The sequence below is a fragment of the Aricia agestis genome, chromosome 10 (assembly GCF_905147365.1).
Source record: "Aricia agestis chromosome 10, ilAriAges1.1, whole genome shotgun sequence".
Taxonomy (NCBI): domain Eukaryota; kingdom Metazoa; phylum Arthropoda; class Insecta; order Lepidoptera; family Lycaenidae; genus Aricia; species Aricia agestis.
In genome coordinates this window covers 7,718,171-7,736,205 of record NC_056415.1, presented here as the reverse complement: position 1 = coordinate 7,736,205, position 18,035 = coordinate 7,718,171, and the positions used below count along the sequence as shown (strand labels likewise).

Below are 18,035 nucleotides of genomic sequence, written 5' to 3'. Positions count from 1 at the left end.
CTTGATCATATCTTTAAGAGCTTACGTCATAGTGACGCCATAGAACTGTCTAATATAGGAATAGGGGACTAATTAGCGCTACAATACTGAATCTCGCAATCGACTCATTTCAGCAGGCAGCAGCTGACAACTAAATTGACAGTGGACTTCATCTTGTTCATGCATACCTTATTTTTTATCTGTATACAAGGTGTAACAAAACTCAGTGACAAAACTAAGTGATAATACTATAGGGTGTGTACGTGTTCCTTGTAGAGAGTTCACATCATCATCATCTGGCTACACATAATATGCATTTTTTTAATATTTCAAATCATTTTGCCGGCCCTAATGCTTCCATTTATGCGAAAAACGGCAATTTTTTTATTGAATTCTTCCACTCACGTCTTTATTTCCTCAAATATGTCAAAGTATATTGAGGGTGTCACTATCAACGATATATATTTTTCCCGAGTGCCGTGGTATAATGTGTCTAGTGATGTATCACTAGACACAGTAAGTGGTAAGTTTGAAGAGCTTTATTGGAAGAGTTCCGTGACAGTTTTTTTTTATGAAATAAGGGGGCAAACGAGCAAACGGGTCCCCTGATGAAAAGCAACTTCCGTCGCCCATGGACACTCGCAGCATCAGAAGAGCTGCAAGTGCGTTGCCGGCCTTTTAAGAGGGAAGGAAGGGAATAGGGGAGGATAGGGAAGGAAAGGAAAGCCGGTTTTCTGTGAGAACGTGGTATTTCTTCGGTCGAGCCGGCCCATTCGTGCGGAAGCATGGCTCTCCCACGTATAAAGTGTTGCTGTTGTTGTAGCAACTCTCACGGAACTCTCCAATAAAGCCCTTCAAACTTACCAAAAACCTTCCCCGACAGTCTCCCGCGGCATACGAATGAGAGACATATTTATAGATCTTTCGATAAAAAAGTAGTTTTCTTTTCAACTTTTTTATTTAAATCCCAAGTTTGATTCAGGCTCAAAGGAGCAAAGAATTAAAACTTGAAAATTAAACGCGCGCGCGTGTGTGTGTGTGTGTGAGTTAAAGTCTAGTCTCCACGAAAAATCAAATAAATGGAGTAATACTAATAACATTTATGTATGATAGTTCTGGATTAACACATAGGCTACTCCCTAAAATACGTTTTATATTTTCCTCCTGAATAAATATCTCAGATCGTATTTTATTTCACATTCAGTTTAACATATTGGATATATCGCTTACGTCGCAGACAACTCGTCTCAGCGATCAAATCTTTACTTACTTTACTTTTTTTAGCTCGCCTGAATTTCATTCGAAATATTACGTTCTTTTACGTGACGACAATATACTGAAAGCGCGATATTAATGTTTTATTGTTGCTCCAAGGTTCCAAATGTGTCACAAATACTTATGTTACGTATTTTTGAAATAGTGCTCAACCACAACACGCTAGCCTATTTTCACAATTTAGGAGGCATATCATAATAATATTATCCATACTAATATTATTAATGTAAAAGTATGTTTGTCTGTCTGCCTGTCTGTTACCTCGTCACGCCCAAAGCACTGAACCGATTGTTCTGAAATGGAGTATGGCCGTATGGACTATGGAGATACTTTGAGTCCCGCGATAGGACAACTCCTTTTTATCCACGAAAAAATTATAAATTCAGGCGCAACACACTTGCAGGCGTCATTTTGTTAATAAATAAAATTCGCGGGCTATTTACGGTATGGCTAGCTTACTTGCAAATTACAGAGTCTTGCAAATTACAGAGTCTTTCAAGCTTAGCTTTATGATTATCATTATTAAAATACTATGAGTTATGACGCATAAATTGACGACCTCTGTGGCTCAGTTGGTGGGCTGTTGGTAGCTCAAGCCGCGGGTTCGAATCCCGCCGAGGGAACAAAAAGCTTTTAAAGTTCCTGGGTCATGGATGTGTATTAAATATGTGTAAGTATCATAAACTAAAAATCTTAATTATTATATTTATATATTATTAATATATTTTATATGTGTAGTATAAACGTACTTAATAAATATATTTCTGTTGTCTGGTACCCGTAACACAAGTCCTTCAGGTACTTAGCACGGGGCCAGACTGACGTGATGTGAAGCGTCCATAGATATTATAATTATATTATTAATTATTATTATTATTATAAAGAATTATATGAAATGCATATAGAATTATATAAGCATTTCATTTTTTTGTTAAGTTTAAGTTTCATTTTTTGTTAAGGTTTGCACTTATATTTTGAAGACACATTGTAACGACGCGCGGTGGTTGGGGAGTATACTTACTATATTTTAAGGCAGAAAAATACCAACTCGTGACATTTTTGCCAACGCACGCGTGACAGTAAAAACTATGAAATCATAGGATGCGGGAAACTTGAATTTTAGACTACGGACTAGCGATAAAGAAACGTCTTGGCTAGGGGCTCAAAGCCACGCGCGAGGGATGATGCCACGCATGACAGGAAAAGCGCCCGTAGCGAGAGGCGGGTGCTTCACGCACAGCATGCATGAGGCTTGCCTGCACGTCGTTTTCGCATCTGTTGACACTTCCGAAGTTAATTGCTTACAATCTAAGATAATAATATTAGCCCGGGTTCCCTAGAACAAAGTCTTTTTTATTACTATCAAGTAAATTTTTTGTGAGTAGCTTTATTTTGATAAGACGAACAACATTTTTATCTGCGAAAAATCTCGAAAGAGGTAGCTAACAGATAGCTAACAGGTAGCTAACAGATAGCTGGCAGATAGAAAGGATTTTATACTTTGATTTGATGGTCCTAAGATGTGGATTGTTCTATTTGTATGACAATGTTACTATTAAATTATATGTATAACTATTAACCTATCAATATACAAAAAATCAACTGTTCCGTAGTCAAGCAAGTTTTGTTGATAAATTATTAGTTATAATATAATTTAAGAGTAACATTGTCCTACAAATGGAACTATCTATAGTTTAGAACCCTGAAAAGAAACCCTGACTATAATATGAATATATTTTATTACAAAATCAGTTTTTACAAGATTATCAGATCTGACAATAATAATTATATTTTTAACTAGATGTCCCACGCGGCTTCGCTCGCGTAAATTAGGAATTTTACAGAAACCGTACATTTTCCCATAAAAAATATTTCCCCCGTTTTTCCCACATTTTCCTGAGTTTCTTCGGTCGTATTAGGCTCTGTCCCCATCAAACACGGCGCGGCGCCGGCACCGTGTTACGGCACGACGCCGCCACCGTGATACGGTACGGCGCCGCACCGTGTCACGGTGCCGCGTACGGTGCGTCCCTATTCAGTCGATATTTGCGCTCGAACGAGAGTGCTTGTCTGGATAATGGATATGGATCGCGAAAAAATTATTCTCTTGTTGTTACTAAGACGAAGATTTAAAAAGAATCATTAAATATTTTTTGAAGTCGGTTAAAAAGAAACCGAGGAAATTTTATCTATTATTTATTATACATAAAATTTCCTCGGTATACATGACAATATTTGCATTGCGCGACTTTGATATGTATTTTCATATTATGCCTCGTTTAAGTTTGGACACAAATTTTGTTCGTAAGTTTCACCAGAATACGCCGTACGGTATTGTACGGTGCACCGCGCGCCCCGCGCGGTGCACCGTACACGGCACCGTGTCACGGTGCGGCGCCGTACCGTATCACGGTGGCGGCGTCGTGCCGTAACACGGTGGCGGCGTCGTGCCGTAACACGGTGGCGGCGCCGTGCCGTGTCTGATGGGGACGCAGCCTTAGTCTTAGCGTGATAATATAATATAGCCTATAGCCTTACTCGATCTATCTAGAGATAAGTTTTTAAATCGGACCTGTAGTTCCTGAGATTGACGCGTTCAAGCAAACATACTCTTCAGGTTTATAATATTAGGTAGGTATAGATTTTTAAAATTATTGCTTGACAAACTCGAGTCTCGATCTAAAAGACTATGAAATGGTATAATATGGTGGTGATGATGATGATGATGATGATGAATGTAATTTGCATAGTAGCATATACTTTCTGTTCTTAAAACAACGCCGAAACTCCCAAACTTGTATCTATAAAGAATCAGGAGTTCTCTCAGCACCTTCCGAACTACGGTATACCAGGTATATCTCGGTGCAAAATCTTACTTGTTGGTAGCATATGCTTAGAATACTTCTCACGAAACCTAAGTCACCACATGTTTCCCTATAAGTTTTGAGGAGTTCCCTCGATTACTTATACATCAGATCAACACTTTTGTGAATATAAGACCAAATTGGGATGATACCCTATATACCAAAAGAAAAATTTTGAAAATCGGTTAACAAACGGCGGAGTAATCGTTGAATATAAGAAAACAAACATAACACCTCCCCCATTTTGAAAGTCGGTTAAAATTGTAGCCTATGTGTTATTCTGATGTATAAGCTATATTATTGTAAAGTTTCATTAAAATCCGTTCAGTAGTTTTTGCGTGAAAGAGTAACAAACATCCATACATCCACACATCCACACATCCATACATCCATACATCCAAACAAACTTTCTCCTTTATAATATTAGTAGGATTCAGGTCGAAACGGAGTATAAAATTACAGTAAAAAATTATTAAAAAATATTTGTTTTTATAATAATTAATTAATGATCGTGTTAATGATTAAAAAATGTGTTGTGTATATAAAATTTTGACTTGAACTTTCTTTTCAGGTAATAAAAATGTTGGTGTTGGTTGTGGCGTTATTCGCATTATGTTGGCTTCCTTTACAAAGTTACATGTTGCTACAATCATTTTTTCCTTCAATCAATGAGTGAGTATAATGTTATGGTTTATGTTAGTGGACGTTAGGCTGCGTCCGGGCGAACGAGCGATTATGCCGCTACACCGCGAGGTCACAATAGTATGCAACAATTTGTTTAAGGGGGTGACTAACCCAAAAAATCAAACGTCGTCCTTCTCTCTTCACACTCACCCCCGCTAGGTGAAAAAGGAGGCCGCGGAATCATCGCCAAGTTAGTTTTTTGATTTTTCTTAACTCGATAAATATAAAACATTTGAAAATCCGCCAGGTCAATGTCTCAATGATAGAATTTTATATAATGTGTTAAAATATTAACTTAGTTTAATGCCCGGGTATGGCAATATATGAAAAATTCGTAATGCATCTCTCTGATTTTTTTCTATCGAGAAAATTTTAAGATATCGTGTTTTCGCTTGAATCAAATTCTTGGAAATATTATATAGTATCTATGTTTATAAAATGAAAAGAATTGGGGCTTATTTTCAAGTATAAAAATGAATTATAAAATCGACAATTTAGGGTTAGTCGTCCCCTTAAATACCGGCGCGGTCGCGCTGTTATTTGCATACAAAATATGCTTGTGATCTGGTGGTGTAGCTGCCAAGCTTGTGCGTGCGGTGCGTTCGAGTGGATGCATATGAATCGAGCCTAACAAACTCATACAGTAGCTATTTTTTGTGGTAATCTCATACTTTACAAAAATGCTATTGCTCTCGTTTTATATAAATTCTCTCGTTGTTATTTTCTCATTTGGAAGCACAGGCAGTTTAATTGCAAGCTATTATGTAATTCATCCTTGTATTATTAAAGCCAAATTGACTATCTACCGTAATAAGCTTTGGTGTAATCAAATTTCGGCGGTTCAGCCAATCAGGAAATGTATGCAATTGTATAATACAAATGCTATGTAAAGGTACATTTTAGTAACAGCTGATTCTATTCCAGGTACAGGTATATCAACGTGCTATTCTTCTGTTTCGACTGGTTAGCTATGAGCAACTCCTGCTACAACCCTTTTATCTACGCTATTTATAATGTAAGTATAGCAAAACCACTTCTATTGTTTTTGTGGTCCCATAACTTATGGTGGTGGACTTAACTTATTTTTAAATAGAACAAACCTTAGGTTCTCAGTACCGTCTCATGGATGTAGAGTCTCTTTCTATATGGATTAAAATGATAATATTTGCTGTAACGAAATCATTTTATGAAAAAACAAAACATGTACCAATCACGACTACAACATATAGACGTGTATCAAGACCAAGATGGTACTAAGTACAAAATATAAACTTTTAGACGAAATGCGTTCGAATAATGTTTAGCCTGAGAAAATTAAGGAATTCAGACCAAATAATTCATGTAGTTTTGAAAGTTGGTATAGTTATTCCTAAAGGTGTCCAGATGAATATACTAAAAGTCCCCGAGGGTGGGACAAGAGCCGGCGGTGGGGGAAAGGAAAGGAAGGGAAAGGTCTCTTTTTCAAGGTTTTTGCTTTTGACTCGAAAAGTATTTATTACTAGATGACGCTCGCAACTCCTTTGCGCCAAAACTCATTTATCGCGCGGGAACCGTACATTTTTTCGGGACAAAAAGTATCCTATGTCCTTTCCCGGGACTCAAGGTATCTCCATGCCAAATTTCAGCAAAATCGGTTGAGCGGTTTGGGCGTGAAGAGGTAACAGACAGACAGGCACACTTTCGCATTTATAATATTAGTATGGATATCTCTTTAGTGACTTCTACATTAAATTCCCTATAAATTACGTCTACACATTTTTACTGTACAATCATTACTTTAGAAAACACAGAGTATTAATTATTTTTTTATTATTACATTAGATTTTGTTCTAAAATTAAAAATATGACCCAAAAAAATTGCAAAAAATGAATGCTTCGTAGGTAGAGGCAATAGACTTACTCTTCCTGAAGATATTTAAAAAGAATAAATTAAGATACGATCAACTTTGAAGGAGGAATCATGGGAATACGTTACCTCGATTTACTGTCGTACGTAGATATTTAGAGACAGTTACAGTAAATCGGCGTAACGCAGTCCCCTGATTCCTCCTTCAAAATAGAGTCCATCTAATTTTATTTATTTTTAAATATCTTCAGGAAGAGTAAGTCTCTATGTTTTTACCGACTTCCAAAAAGGAGGAGGTTATACGTTCGGCTGTATGTATCTTTTTTTTTTTTGTATGTTCAACGACAACTCAGCCGTTTGTAATCCGATTTTCAAAATTATTTTTGTATTGTATAGGGTTTAACTCGAATTTGGTACCATGTTTACAAAAGTGGTGATCTGATGATGGAATCTTGGAGGAATCGAAATTTGTATGGAAACATATAGTGGTTTCAACTTTTTCTGAATCATTCGAGGTAAATGCTTCTATTGTTGTTGTGTTGTTGTATAGGGTATAATCTTGATTTTGTATAATAATTACGAAAATGGTAAGATGATGATGGGATCTATGAGCAATCGAGGGAAATCCTTGAAATTTATCAAAAGACTCATAGTGGTTTAAAATGTTGTTTCTAGTAACTTAAACATATGTTACGAATAAGAGAAAGTTCATACGAAGGTGTCTCTTGGTCCAAAGGCACTAAACAGAACTCCTGAACCTTTAAAGATAAAAGTTTTTTAATTGCAGCATCGCTTAGATAACTGCAAGCATTTACCACAATTTTGCTTACAGTGTAATGTGAATAGTTAACATTAGTCGGTACCAGTCCCAAAAGCTTCAGATATTCTGACATTGACCAAACTCACGATAAAATTAGCTGGTACGGACTTCAAATAATGAAGACGGTATGTATGTACAGAAATAGTTGAGATTTAGACGAATTCTGAAAAAGGCACTATTATAGAGTAATAGTTATTTAATACTTTTTAGATCATATTATTATTGTTTTTACCTTGGAAGTCGGTTTTAATTTTTTGTTAAAAATAATGATTATTTTATCTTAAAGATCTTTCAAATTTGTTTTATGGTCGGTCGATTGGCAGGAGTACGGGGCATTCATTTTTTGCAATTTTTTTAGGGTCAAATTTTTAATTTTAGAACAAAATCTAATGTAGAGGCATGCTTTAACAGATCTCAATATTGTATGAAAAAATTATTTGTCTAGACGCATTGTCCAGGGAGTAAATTGGGGAATACGTTTTTATGGCAAAATAGTGCTAGCGTACCCCAATAATACTCTGTATTTCCTAAATTAATGATCGTACAGTAAAAATGTGTAGACGTAATTTTTAGAAAATTAAATGTAAATAATTAATGTAGAAGTCACTAAAGAGATATAATAAATACTTTTCGAGTCACAAGCAAAAACCTTGAAAAAGAGACCTTTCCCTTCCTCCCCCACCACCGCGCCGGCTCGTGTCCCACCACTTCCACCCTCGGCGACTTTTTAGTAAATATTCATCTGGGCACTTTTAGGAACAACTGTACCAACTTTCAAAGCTACACGAATTATTCGGTCTGATCGTCGATTTTGAAACTAATTTTCTTAGACTAGTTATTCTCCTTTTGGGGTAGTCGCGAGAAAGTTTTTTTTCTTTTTGGTCTTCCCGCGCTCAATAATAATAATATGTGGTTTTATACTGAACAACTTAACATTGTTTTTGTTATACACATTAAACGTATACGAAACTATTATTACGTCTTACATTTTAATAAAAATGATATTGGTTCACATGAAGGTCCCACTTCCGACCCACATCAGTCCCTTGGATATTATTGTGTTACTCCGAAATACATCATTATTCCCCTTCAGAAAATATGTTATGAAGTGTAGTAATGAAACTTGTCGTTTATTAACATGCCCATTTACATATTCAGAGCCTTCATAATTCTTATATTTACATGAAGTATTTGGGCCAAACTTTATATTCCTTGAAAAAACACTGCAGGCTTTGTGACAAACTGTTTGACTGAGACGAACATTAATTACTTACAATATTAATTAAACGAAGAATTTAACAACATGTCTTAATTTTGATTTATGTCATCAAAAGGTCAGTAGGTAAATAATATTCATCTCTGGATGCGGCAGTAAGAGTACTGACCTTAAGCTGTGGTTATTAATTATGAGTGGATAACAATTAACTTATTATAGAAAAAACATAAAAAATCAATTTGAACGGTTATAAGTACTGAAAAAAGTCGATTGTTGATATCAAATATGCTCCAAAAAAACCAAATAAATATTGAACTCACGAAGGACGGCAAAGCCTGCTTTATCACTAAAAACCTACGGTTCCCTTGGCAACTTGAATATTTTAAAGGCATTTTTAATAATGTCACCCAAAATTGAAAGCCTTCGAAAATATTGACAGTATTGAAAAGGTTTCAATACTGTCAATATTTTCGAAGGCTTTCAATTAACGTAACCAGTGCGCTTTCAATTAGCTGACTCAGTCCTTGGAAATTTCAAATGTCAGCGCATTCAACACAGAGGTCTATTGGTACTTTAATGAAATCTTATTTGGCACAATAATTTCATGATCATGTTTTATTTTTAGAATCACATTTTTTGTGTAATTCCTTGAATATACCTTGTTGATTCGGCACTCCTTTAGAAAAGGTGAACGTAGGCCATCCAACAGTTGTTGTACTGTATATTATGTGAAATAGATTACGTCAATAATATAATACCTACTAAAACTTTTTTTTTCAGGAAAAGTTTAAAAAAGAATTTAAGCAACGTTTTACGTTTCGGCAGAAACGAAACAGATTTCTAAACGACAGCTACGAGGTAAGTGTTCATTGTTTGCTATCATATTAGAAGAGCAAGGTTCTTAGTCAACTTCCACTCGATAATTTCGACAGCAAATTTAATATAAGCAGAGTAAATAGAACTAACGAGTAGGCCCAATCAGACGAGATCTCGAAAATAATATGTTAAATACGTTTGACGTAGTATATCATATCGGCCGGCGCGCGCCGTACTAAGGGCCAGGTCACAACACTGCGTTGCGGTGTCGTATCGCAAAAACAACATCGCACAGAAATACGATGCGTAGTTACAACGCAAAAACTTCATCGGAAATGTCGCTGACGCATGGCAAATTTCCACGATGCGTTCTGCGACGTCGTAGATTTTTACGATGCGGCGCCGCAACGCATTGTTGTGGCCCGGCCCTATGGGCCAACCCACACGTACCACAACCACACCACATCGCAACGACAAAATGTCGTCGAGCAGTGGTTAAATGTGAACGCTGTCGCTGCAGCTTTTTGTACTTGCGTTGTAGTACCGACAAAATGCCGACGTGGTTGCGTTATCGCCAGTGGTTGCGATATGGTTACGTACGAAAGTCAATGAAACGGAGGGGGGGAAGAGCGCGGGCAGTGTGCACGCACTGTCATTACATCGACGCAAAGATGTGGTTGCGATGTGGTGGTGTATCACACAAGTCACAAGTGGTCGACAACGACTGCAAAATGTGGTACGTGTGAATGGTCCAGTTCATTTACAATACGAAATATAAGTACGCCCGACCACGTGATGTGGTTGTGATTGTCGTGTGGTTGTGGTACGTGTGGGTTGGCCCTAAATGTATGAGATCTGACATGGGATCGCATAGCAAGCTATCATATCGCAAGCGCTATTTCATATTGTAACGATAGGTTATTTCAAATCTCATCTTCGAATTTTTTTTAACTCTTGCTGACGAAATTTAGCGTTGAGTACCTTGTTCAGAAAAACTGAAAATTCTTTTGAAGACAAGACGTATCACGTAAATAAAGCGGGAAACTAACAGTTTGAAAATTTTCCTTTTTTGTATAATTGGAGGCAGTAGGACTTAAAATTAGCTTGACAGTGAAGTAAGTTACAAGATTTGTCCAAATTATATGGGAAATAATAACCGCATTTATGTCATTAAATGTTAAGTTATCCACTTCATCTACTTACGTCTTCATTTATCTTAAGCTTGGGTCAAAATCATATTATAACTATTTACCCATATTTTTATTAAAATACACCTTTCATTTAATATTACAATTATATAAGTATTTACCGAACTGGTTAAGAAAAACACCTAGAGGTTTCAGGTGTTTTTCTTAGCCAATTAGGTATAAACTAGAGTTTACAATACACATTACTGTCAGCAAATATGTTGTTTCTTACATTCAACCAGAGCTCTGCCGTTGACTGTTTTTTAATTTAATTAAAGCGAGAATTTAAGAATTTCTATTCACTTCTAATATTGTAAAGATATCTTTCGAGAAAAAGTTAAATAATTCAACCATGTTACTAAAGTAGCTCTAGGGCACGCAAAACTTTAGGATTGCTTAGCAAAAATGGGAGAAAAATGTGCAGTGCTTAATTTTAATTTTTAGGTATTTTTAAAAGGATAAGAAGACGTAATATTAGTAGTTTTTGGCTGCCAGTTGTTGGTAGATATTGTTTGCATAATATATGCGTCAGTTGTATGTTTCAGTTTTGCTAAATTATCTCAAAGTTTTGGGCCACCTTTAACACTAGCAACTTCTTATTAAAGCAAATAATGTCATTATTGGCAAATTGATTCACAAAAGATTGAATAAATTTTATGATTTCATTAAAATCAACATAATGACATCACATCTGTAATTCATAAGGCGGCCTTTGCCCATTTTTGCCCTACCCTCATTATTTTCGCGAAACCTTAATCCAAGGAAGGGACAAAAACTTTGTTATAATACGGTCTATTATAAATTGTACTTTACACGTCGTTCTTTTGCTTCCCTTTGTGTTTATGTGTTCAGTAAAATCGCAAAAAAACCCATGCTATAAATGTATTTTTTTCTAAACTTTTAAATATAATATAAGGACATACATTTTTGATTTTAAGGACTTACATTGCCTCTTTGGCTGGATAATGGATTTATATGCGGCGGCGCAAACGCGCGACTGGGCGGCTACTACGCTAGATGACAAGCAAATGTATGTAACAGCGCGACCTCAGGCGCATATAAATCCAGCCTAATAAAAACATTTCCTTGTCCGTATCAAATCAAATCAAAATATTTTTTATTCAGAGTAATTTTTTTACAAAAAAATTCCGAACGTCGTTACTAAGGTGCCTACCACCGGTTCGGGAACTATTTTATTATTTTATTACGTATTCTCAAATGTAAACCTTTTTCAGGATGGGCAGTCGTATAGAACAAGGATTTTATCAATACGGTCGACGCACGACCGAAACACTTACACGACTAGGAAATCAATGAACATGACTCCTATCGACTCCTTGCGGGTTTCCCGGAGTTCGTGTCAATTCACAAGAAACGGCAACACGAGGAGTTCGTTAAACGAGAACTTATGTAGATACAAGACCTACGAATACGGCTCCTACAAAAGCGACGAAATCAACGATGACAGAGCGACCAAAAGAAAGAAATTCCTAGAAGGACTCTGCGAGAACGAGATGCCGATAGGCGACGAGAGAGTCGGAGAACTGTACATATTTCCTAATAGTGAGGTTGTTGAATTTACAGACATTCTATGTGATAATAGAGTATGAATATCAAATTGTAAGATAATAAATTATTTTAGTGGTGATCTGTTTTTTTCATTAACACAATCTACAACAACAGATGCATGTGGAAGGCAAGCTAGAGGAGGCATTTGCCCAGCACTGGGATACCATAGGCTATTAAAAAACAATGTAGATCTGAGTGAATAATCTGCTTCGTAAGAATAAGCCTGCTTAAAATAATATAGTGCATTCAATTGGCACTATTGGCAGTATGGAACTTACGAATTTAAAAAAAAATGTTTCGATCAAGATTTTCAAACATCATACTCTGTTTGTGAATACCAAAATAGGTCGATCTGATACAATTATAAATTTACGATTGGCGTCGACGTTCCGTTTAATACGAACATAAATTATTTAATAATTACATTTCGAAACGTTTCATAAACACGTGGTATTTTCGCCATGAGTCAGACAAGCCAATATTCAAAATAATTAATTAGTTATCAATTAGCTAACAACTAAAACCAACAAGTACCTACTTCTTTACCGCAAGATTTAAGTTATTTACCTAATATATTTTACTGATACTAATAAACCAAAGATATAAAACGTAATAATAGGTACTACGTCATAGAGACAATCTGACTTACTGTAATGGTTAGTATACCCAAATAAACCTTGAGGAATAAGACAGCCTAGTTCATAACCAACTCGAATACATGACATGAGTTTTAACGACCGCCTTAGACTTAATTCTGAAGAAAATCCGAGGAACGTCATGGGCATATTACATCCATAACCCCAATACACGGTTACTGAAAATTAAATCAGCAGTTAAGCTTTGTTTATTACGCCTGTCTGTTGGGCTTTATCTATACGAAGCCAGCCAAGTTACAATGCGGACACAGACAAGCGATATCATCTACATTTTATAGTGTTTCCACATTTGATTATATAACGCCTCCGTGGTCTAGTGGTTAAGAGGATTCCACACCGCCCTTTTTTCCATACAAACGTTGTCCCCTGTTTCCTCCCTGGATAATACTAGTAGAGTTATAATTTTTTTCCTGAATATCTACGACCACTATTACAATGTCCCTATGTTTTCTTTTTTTTCATAATTTAATTATTAAATAAGATATGAACATTCAAAAACCCAAAAAAATGGCCAGATTTTCCGCTGTGTTCAAACGTCCAGAAAACAGATTTAGATAGATTATACAAAAAAAAAGCAAAACATAGGAACACAGCTCAAGCCCTTTTTTAATCTTTAATGAAAAAAGTACTTAAATCGGTTAAGTTTTGGAGAAGGAATCAGGGGACAACGAATCGTTGATTTTCTGGATTTTCTGCATTTGTCTCTATCGCGTTCTTCGGTATAGGCTTGAGGTAAGGGAGACAGCTATAGATATTACACGTACTTTTTTTTCACTAGCCCCTGGTGTATCCTCTTAAGTGTCTCTCGACTTGGAGGTCGTGGGTTCGATTACCGCGTTGGAAACATGTTATTTCCAAGTTTGGTTAGGACAATGCAGGCTGTTCACCTGATTTTCTGACAAGTAAGATGATCCATGGGTCGGATGGACATGTAAAAAGTAGGTCCTGCGCCTGATCTCTCGCCAGTCGTGTCGGTCTTCCGTCCCAATGGGTTATGAGAGTGAAGGAATAGAGAATGCTCTTGTGCGCACACACTTGAGCACTATAAAATTACTCCTGTGTACCTGGCCTAGTTTCAATGAAACTGGCCACCCTCACCGAAATCGGTGTGGGGAGTATTATATTATTTTATAACATTATCAGGGATTTTTTGTTTTGACTCAATTCTATAATAAACAGCTCTGTAAACATGCAATACACCTACAATCTACATAGATAAACAATGCTTATCGTATGCAAGTTAAAAATATCAGTAAAACAGTTTGCTTTTGCAATTCCAGCTAAAAGAATAATTGAAATGACAAACCATTTCACACTATAACAATTAACAAAGGAAAATTGTTTAATTCTTAAAAAGTTTGGGTCCGCGCCAATACGTTTCTACTTACTATAAAGTATTGTGGTGCATGAAAACTAGAGAAATAAACAGTCCGTAAAAATGATAACAGTCGTAAAGATTTTATGTGCAATCGTAGAAAAGATTGAGTAAACAATAAACATCGAGCCGCACCTACGTCGACGCAGGATGTGAGCCCGTAAACAAATGAGCAACTCATGTGGTTTTTATTAACCGCTGCTGTCACGCTACCATATTGATACACAAAAAATGTTGATGGTTTTCGGGAATCGTCATTTGTGGTTTTTAGTCATTTTTCCGGAATCGTCATACGATTATACAAAGAAAATATCGTAGAGTCATTTCAAACAGAACAAAGATTTTCAACAATTATGAGGCTGGGACATTTGTAGCATTATATTATTATATCAGGGGTTCTCAAAGTGGGGTTCGCCATTCGAAGGCAGGAGGTTCGCGGCAAGATTTACGTAATGGTGGCAACAGGTGTCATTTTTAGATATTATGTCCAAAAATGTCTTCAAGCTGAATTCAAAAGGATGTATGATAAATTTTTGGGCAGCTAGACAGGCAGAGTATTTCGAACTCTCACGCAAAGCGGTGAATTCCCCTTCCTAAAGGGGAGGGGGGATTTCAATATAAGTAAGGGGACGGTTCGCTGTCACCTGGAAATTTAATAGTGGTTCGTGGAGCCGAAAGTTTGAGAAACCCTGTATTATGTTATGCGTATGAATCAACTCCTTTTATAGTAGTTATACCAGTATATTATATCGTTAACTTCCCCACTTTGTATTTATCAAATCAAATCATATTTTTTTTTATTCAAAGTTCATTTTTAAAGTTCCGTAGCCAAATGGCAAAAAACGGAATCCTTATAGATGTCTGTCTGTCTGTCTGTCTGTCTGTCTGTCTGTCTGTCTGTCTGTCTGTCTGTCTGTCTGTCTGTCTGTCTGTCTGTCTGTCTGTCTGTCTGTCTGTCTGTCTGTCTGTCTGTCTGTCTGTCTGTCTGTCTGTCTGTCTGTCTGTCTGTCTGTCTGTCTGTCTGTCTGTCTGTCTGTCTGTCTGTCTGTCTGTCTGTCTGTCTGTCTGTCTGTCTGTCTGTCTGTCTGTCTGTCTGTCTGTCTGTCTGTCTGTCTGTCTGTCTGTCTGTCTGTCTGTCTGTCTGTCTGTCTGTCTGTCTGTCTGTCTGTCTGTCTGTCTGTCTGTCTGTCTGTCTGTCTGTCTGTCTGTCTGTCTGTCTGTCTGTCTGTCTGTCTGTCTGTCTGTCTGTATGTCTGTCTGTCTGTCTGTCTGTCTGTCTGTCTGTCTGTCTGTCTGTCTGTCTGTCTGTCTGTCTGTCTGTCTGTCTGTCTGTCTGTCGTCATGTATGTCTGTCTGTCTGTCTTTCTGTCTGTCTGTCTGTCTGTCTGTCTGTCTGTCTGTCTGTCCGTCCGTATGTCACAGACACTTTTCTCCGAAACTATAAGAGATGTCCTTATGTTTGGTAAGTACGAGTAGATGTAGTCTGTGAACCGCATTAAGATTTTGATACAAAAATGGAAAAATTATTTAAAATGTAAGGGGTTCCCATAGGTACAACTGAAACGAAAAAAAATTTTTTCATCTAACCTATGCGTGTGGGGTATTTATGGATAGGTATTTAAAAATCATATTAAGGTTTCTAATATATTTTTTTTCTAACCTGAATAGTTTAGACTCTTCCAAAGTGGTAAAATGTGTCCCCCCCCCCTCTAACTTCTAAAGTACGGGCATGATAGGTCTAAAAAATATATGATGCACAACCATGAAAACTACTAACGAAAATTGGTTTGAACGATTGATTTGAGATCTAGCAAGTAGCTTTTTATACGTCATAAATGGTAAACCTTAATTTAACGTTCATTTAATCAACCTAAATATATACAAAAGTAAATCCAAAGCCTTTTAAATTCATAAAAATAAACCTTATTGCTGCTGCAGGACCCTTCATGGGCGAGTCCAACTCGCACTTGGCCGGTTTTTTAAATTTTTTCTGAACGTCGGAACTAAATAATGACGCCTACCACCAGTTCGGGAACTATGCCTGAGATCTTATTTAATTGATATCTTATTAAAAGCGTAGCAACATTTACTCCTTAAAATTTTTGTACAAGATTGTTTCATAAATATCTAAACTCAAGTACAGCTTTTTACAGTCAAAGTTCTTTTAATGGTACTTATATGTTAAGTAATGAATAAAGGTGAGTACATTTGATACAAGTAGTATCAAATTTTCAAACAAACATAATATAATCCAACTTTATTACATATTATTTTATATTAACTTTGCCCTCATAAAAGTAAGTTCATTTTAACAGCCAACACCTGGTCGTAACTGGGAGTCAGATAAAACTGGTCAGAATAACTGTGACAGCTATAGATCCTTGTCTATCGTCATTTCCAATGCAGCAGACAAGGACAAAACATTATATTTATATATAAATTTTTAGTAGTAACCTACTCTTTTTGCTTATTGACCGCATCACTCTCTGTCTGATAGGTCCCCACAAAACAAATCAAAATGCAGAATGTCCTCTGTTCACTAAGTATTTTTGAGTATTACTAAGATTTCTTGCGTATTAGAAGGCAAAAAGAAGCTACGTCATAAATATAGCCGACGAAAGGAAAAAACATAAATTATTTGAACAATGCTGAATACGCTCACTCCAGGGACCTAAAATATTCATTTTTTACAAGATTCTTGCGTCTAGAGTACAATATTTTATCTAGACAGAATTTATTAAAGCCTCATCAGCGTCTCTACAGCAACTCTACAGCATTTTAATTGCCATTTTTTTATTAAGTCACGTCCTCGCCGACTGTTAAATATAAAAAATGAGAAAATATAGTGACACGAATTTAAATTGATTCCATTGAATATATTAGGAGAATGCCTCGGATACAAATTTATACAAATTGGATGCTTGTAAAACTTGCAAGCCGGCCTGTAAGGGAAAATTTGCTCTTAATTGGTATTTGTTACGGTGGCACACGTTTTCTGAGAAATATATTCAACACGTACGAAGAATAATTTAATACTTATTTGCTATATTATATTAATTTTAGTAAAAAGATGTATTGATTGAACCATAGGACATAATTTATATTATTATGTGATTTTTCGGAAAATTAATTTTTTTCATTTGTAGTTATGGTTATAATATAAAATACAATTTAGAATAATAATAACGGCGTAAAATATTATAAGGATTTATGTTTTATATTTCAAAATATGTAGATACCAAATAAACAATTATTTGTATGACTTGATATAGTTAGATGAATTGTTAAGTAGTCGCTAACTTTGCCATTTTGATAACCCGCTGTTAACTGAACAAGCGAAAAATTATGCGTAGTTTTCACGGACGTTGGCAAGTTTTCAAGGTGGAGGTTAAAGCGATACAGGATTCAATATTTTGCAAGCACTGCGATTCTTATTAATTTGCTTAATATAAAATTGCTTAAAATAAAGCAATATTGAGAGTAGCAATTTGGTTCTATAGCTTTCTTTTGGTTCTACAGGGTGTAACAAAATTAAGTGATAATACTTTAGGGTGTGTACGTGTTCCCTGTAGAGAGTTCACTGTGAAAGTAGCAGCTCTGAAAGACGATTTTTTTTTTCACTTTTGTATGGGCACGGGACCGAGCGTCACGAGTTTCCCCATACAAAAGTGAAAAAAAATTTTGGTCTTTCAGCGCTGCTACTTTCACAGTGACCTCTCTACAAGGAACACGTACACGCCCTAAAGTA

General features: G+C 36.1%; 1 protein-coding gene across 1 annotated transcript in view; it reads left to right on the top strand.

Moving 5' to 3' along the window:
* LOC121731267 (probable G-protein coupled receptor 83) overlaps positions 1-12,332 on the top strand; it is a 67,897-nt gene extending 55,565 nt beyond the window's left edge. Inside the window, exons 8-11 of the mRNA XM_042120630.1 lie at positions 4,690-4,790; positions 5,727-5,817; positions 9,465-9,542; positions 11,923-12,332. Coding sequence (XP_041976564.1) covers positions 4,690-4,790; positions 5,727-5,817; positions 9,465-9,542; positions 11,923-12,297 — 645 coding nt within the window. The 3' untranslated portion in view covers positions 12,298-12,332. The remainder of the gene's footprint in view (positions 1-4,689; positions 4,791-5,726; positions 5,818-9,464; positions 9,543-11,922) is intronic.
* Positions 12,333-18,035: the final 5,703 nt, after the last annotated feature.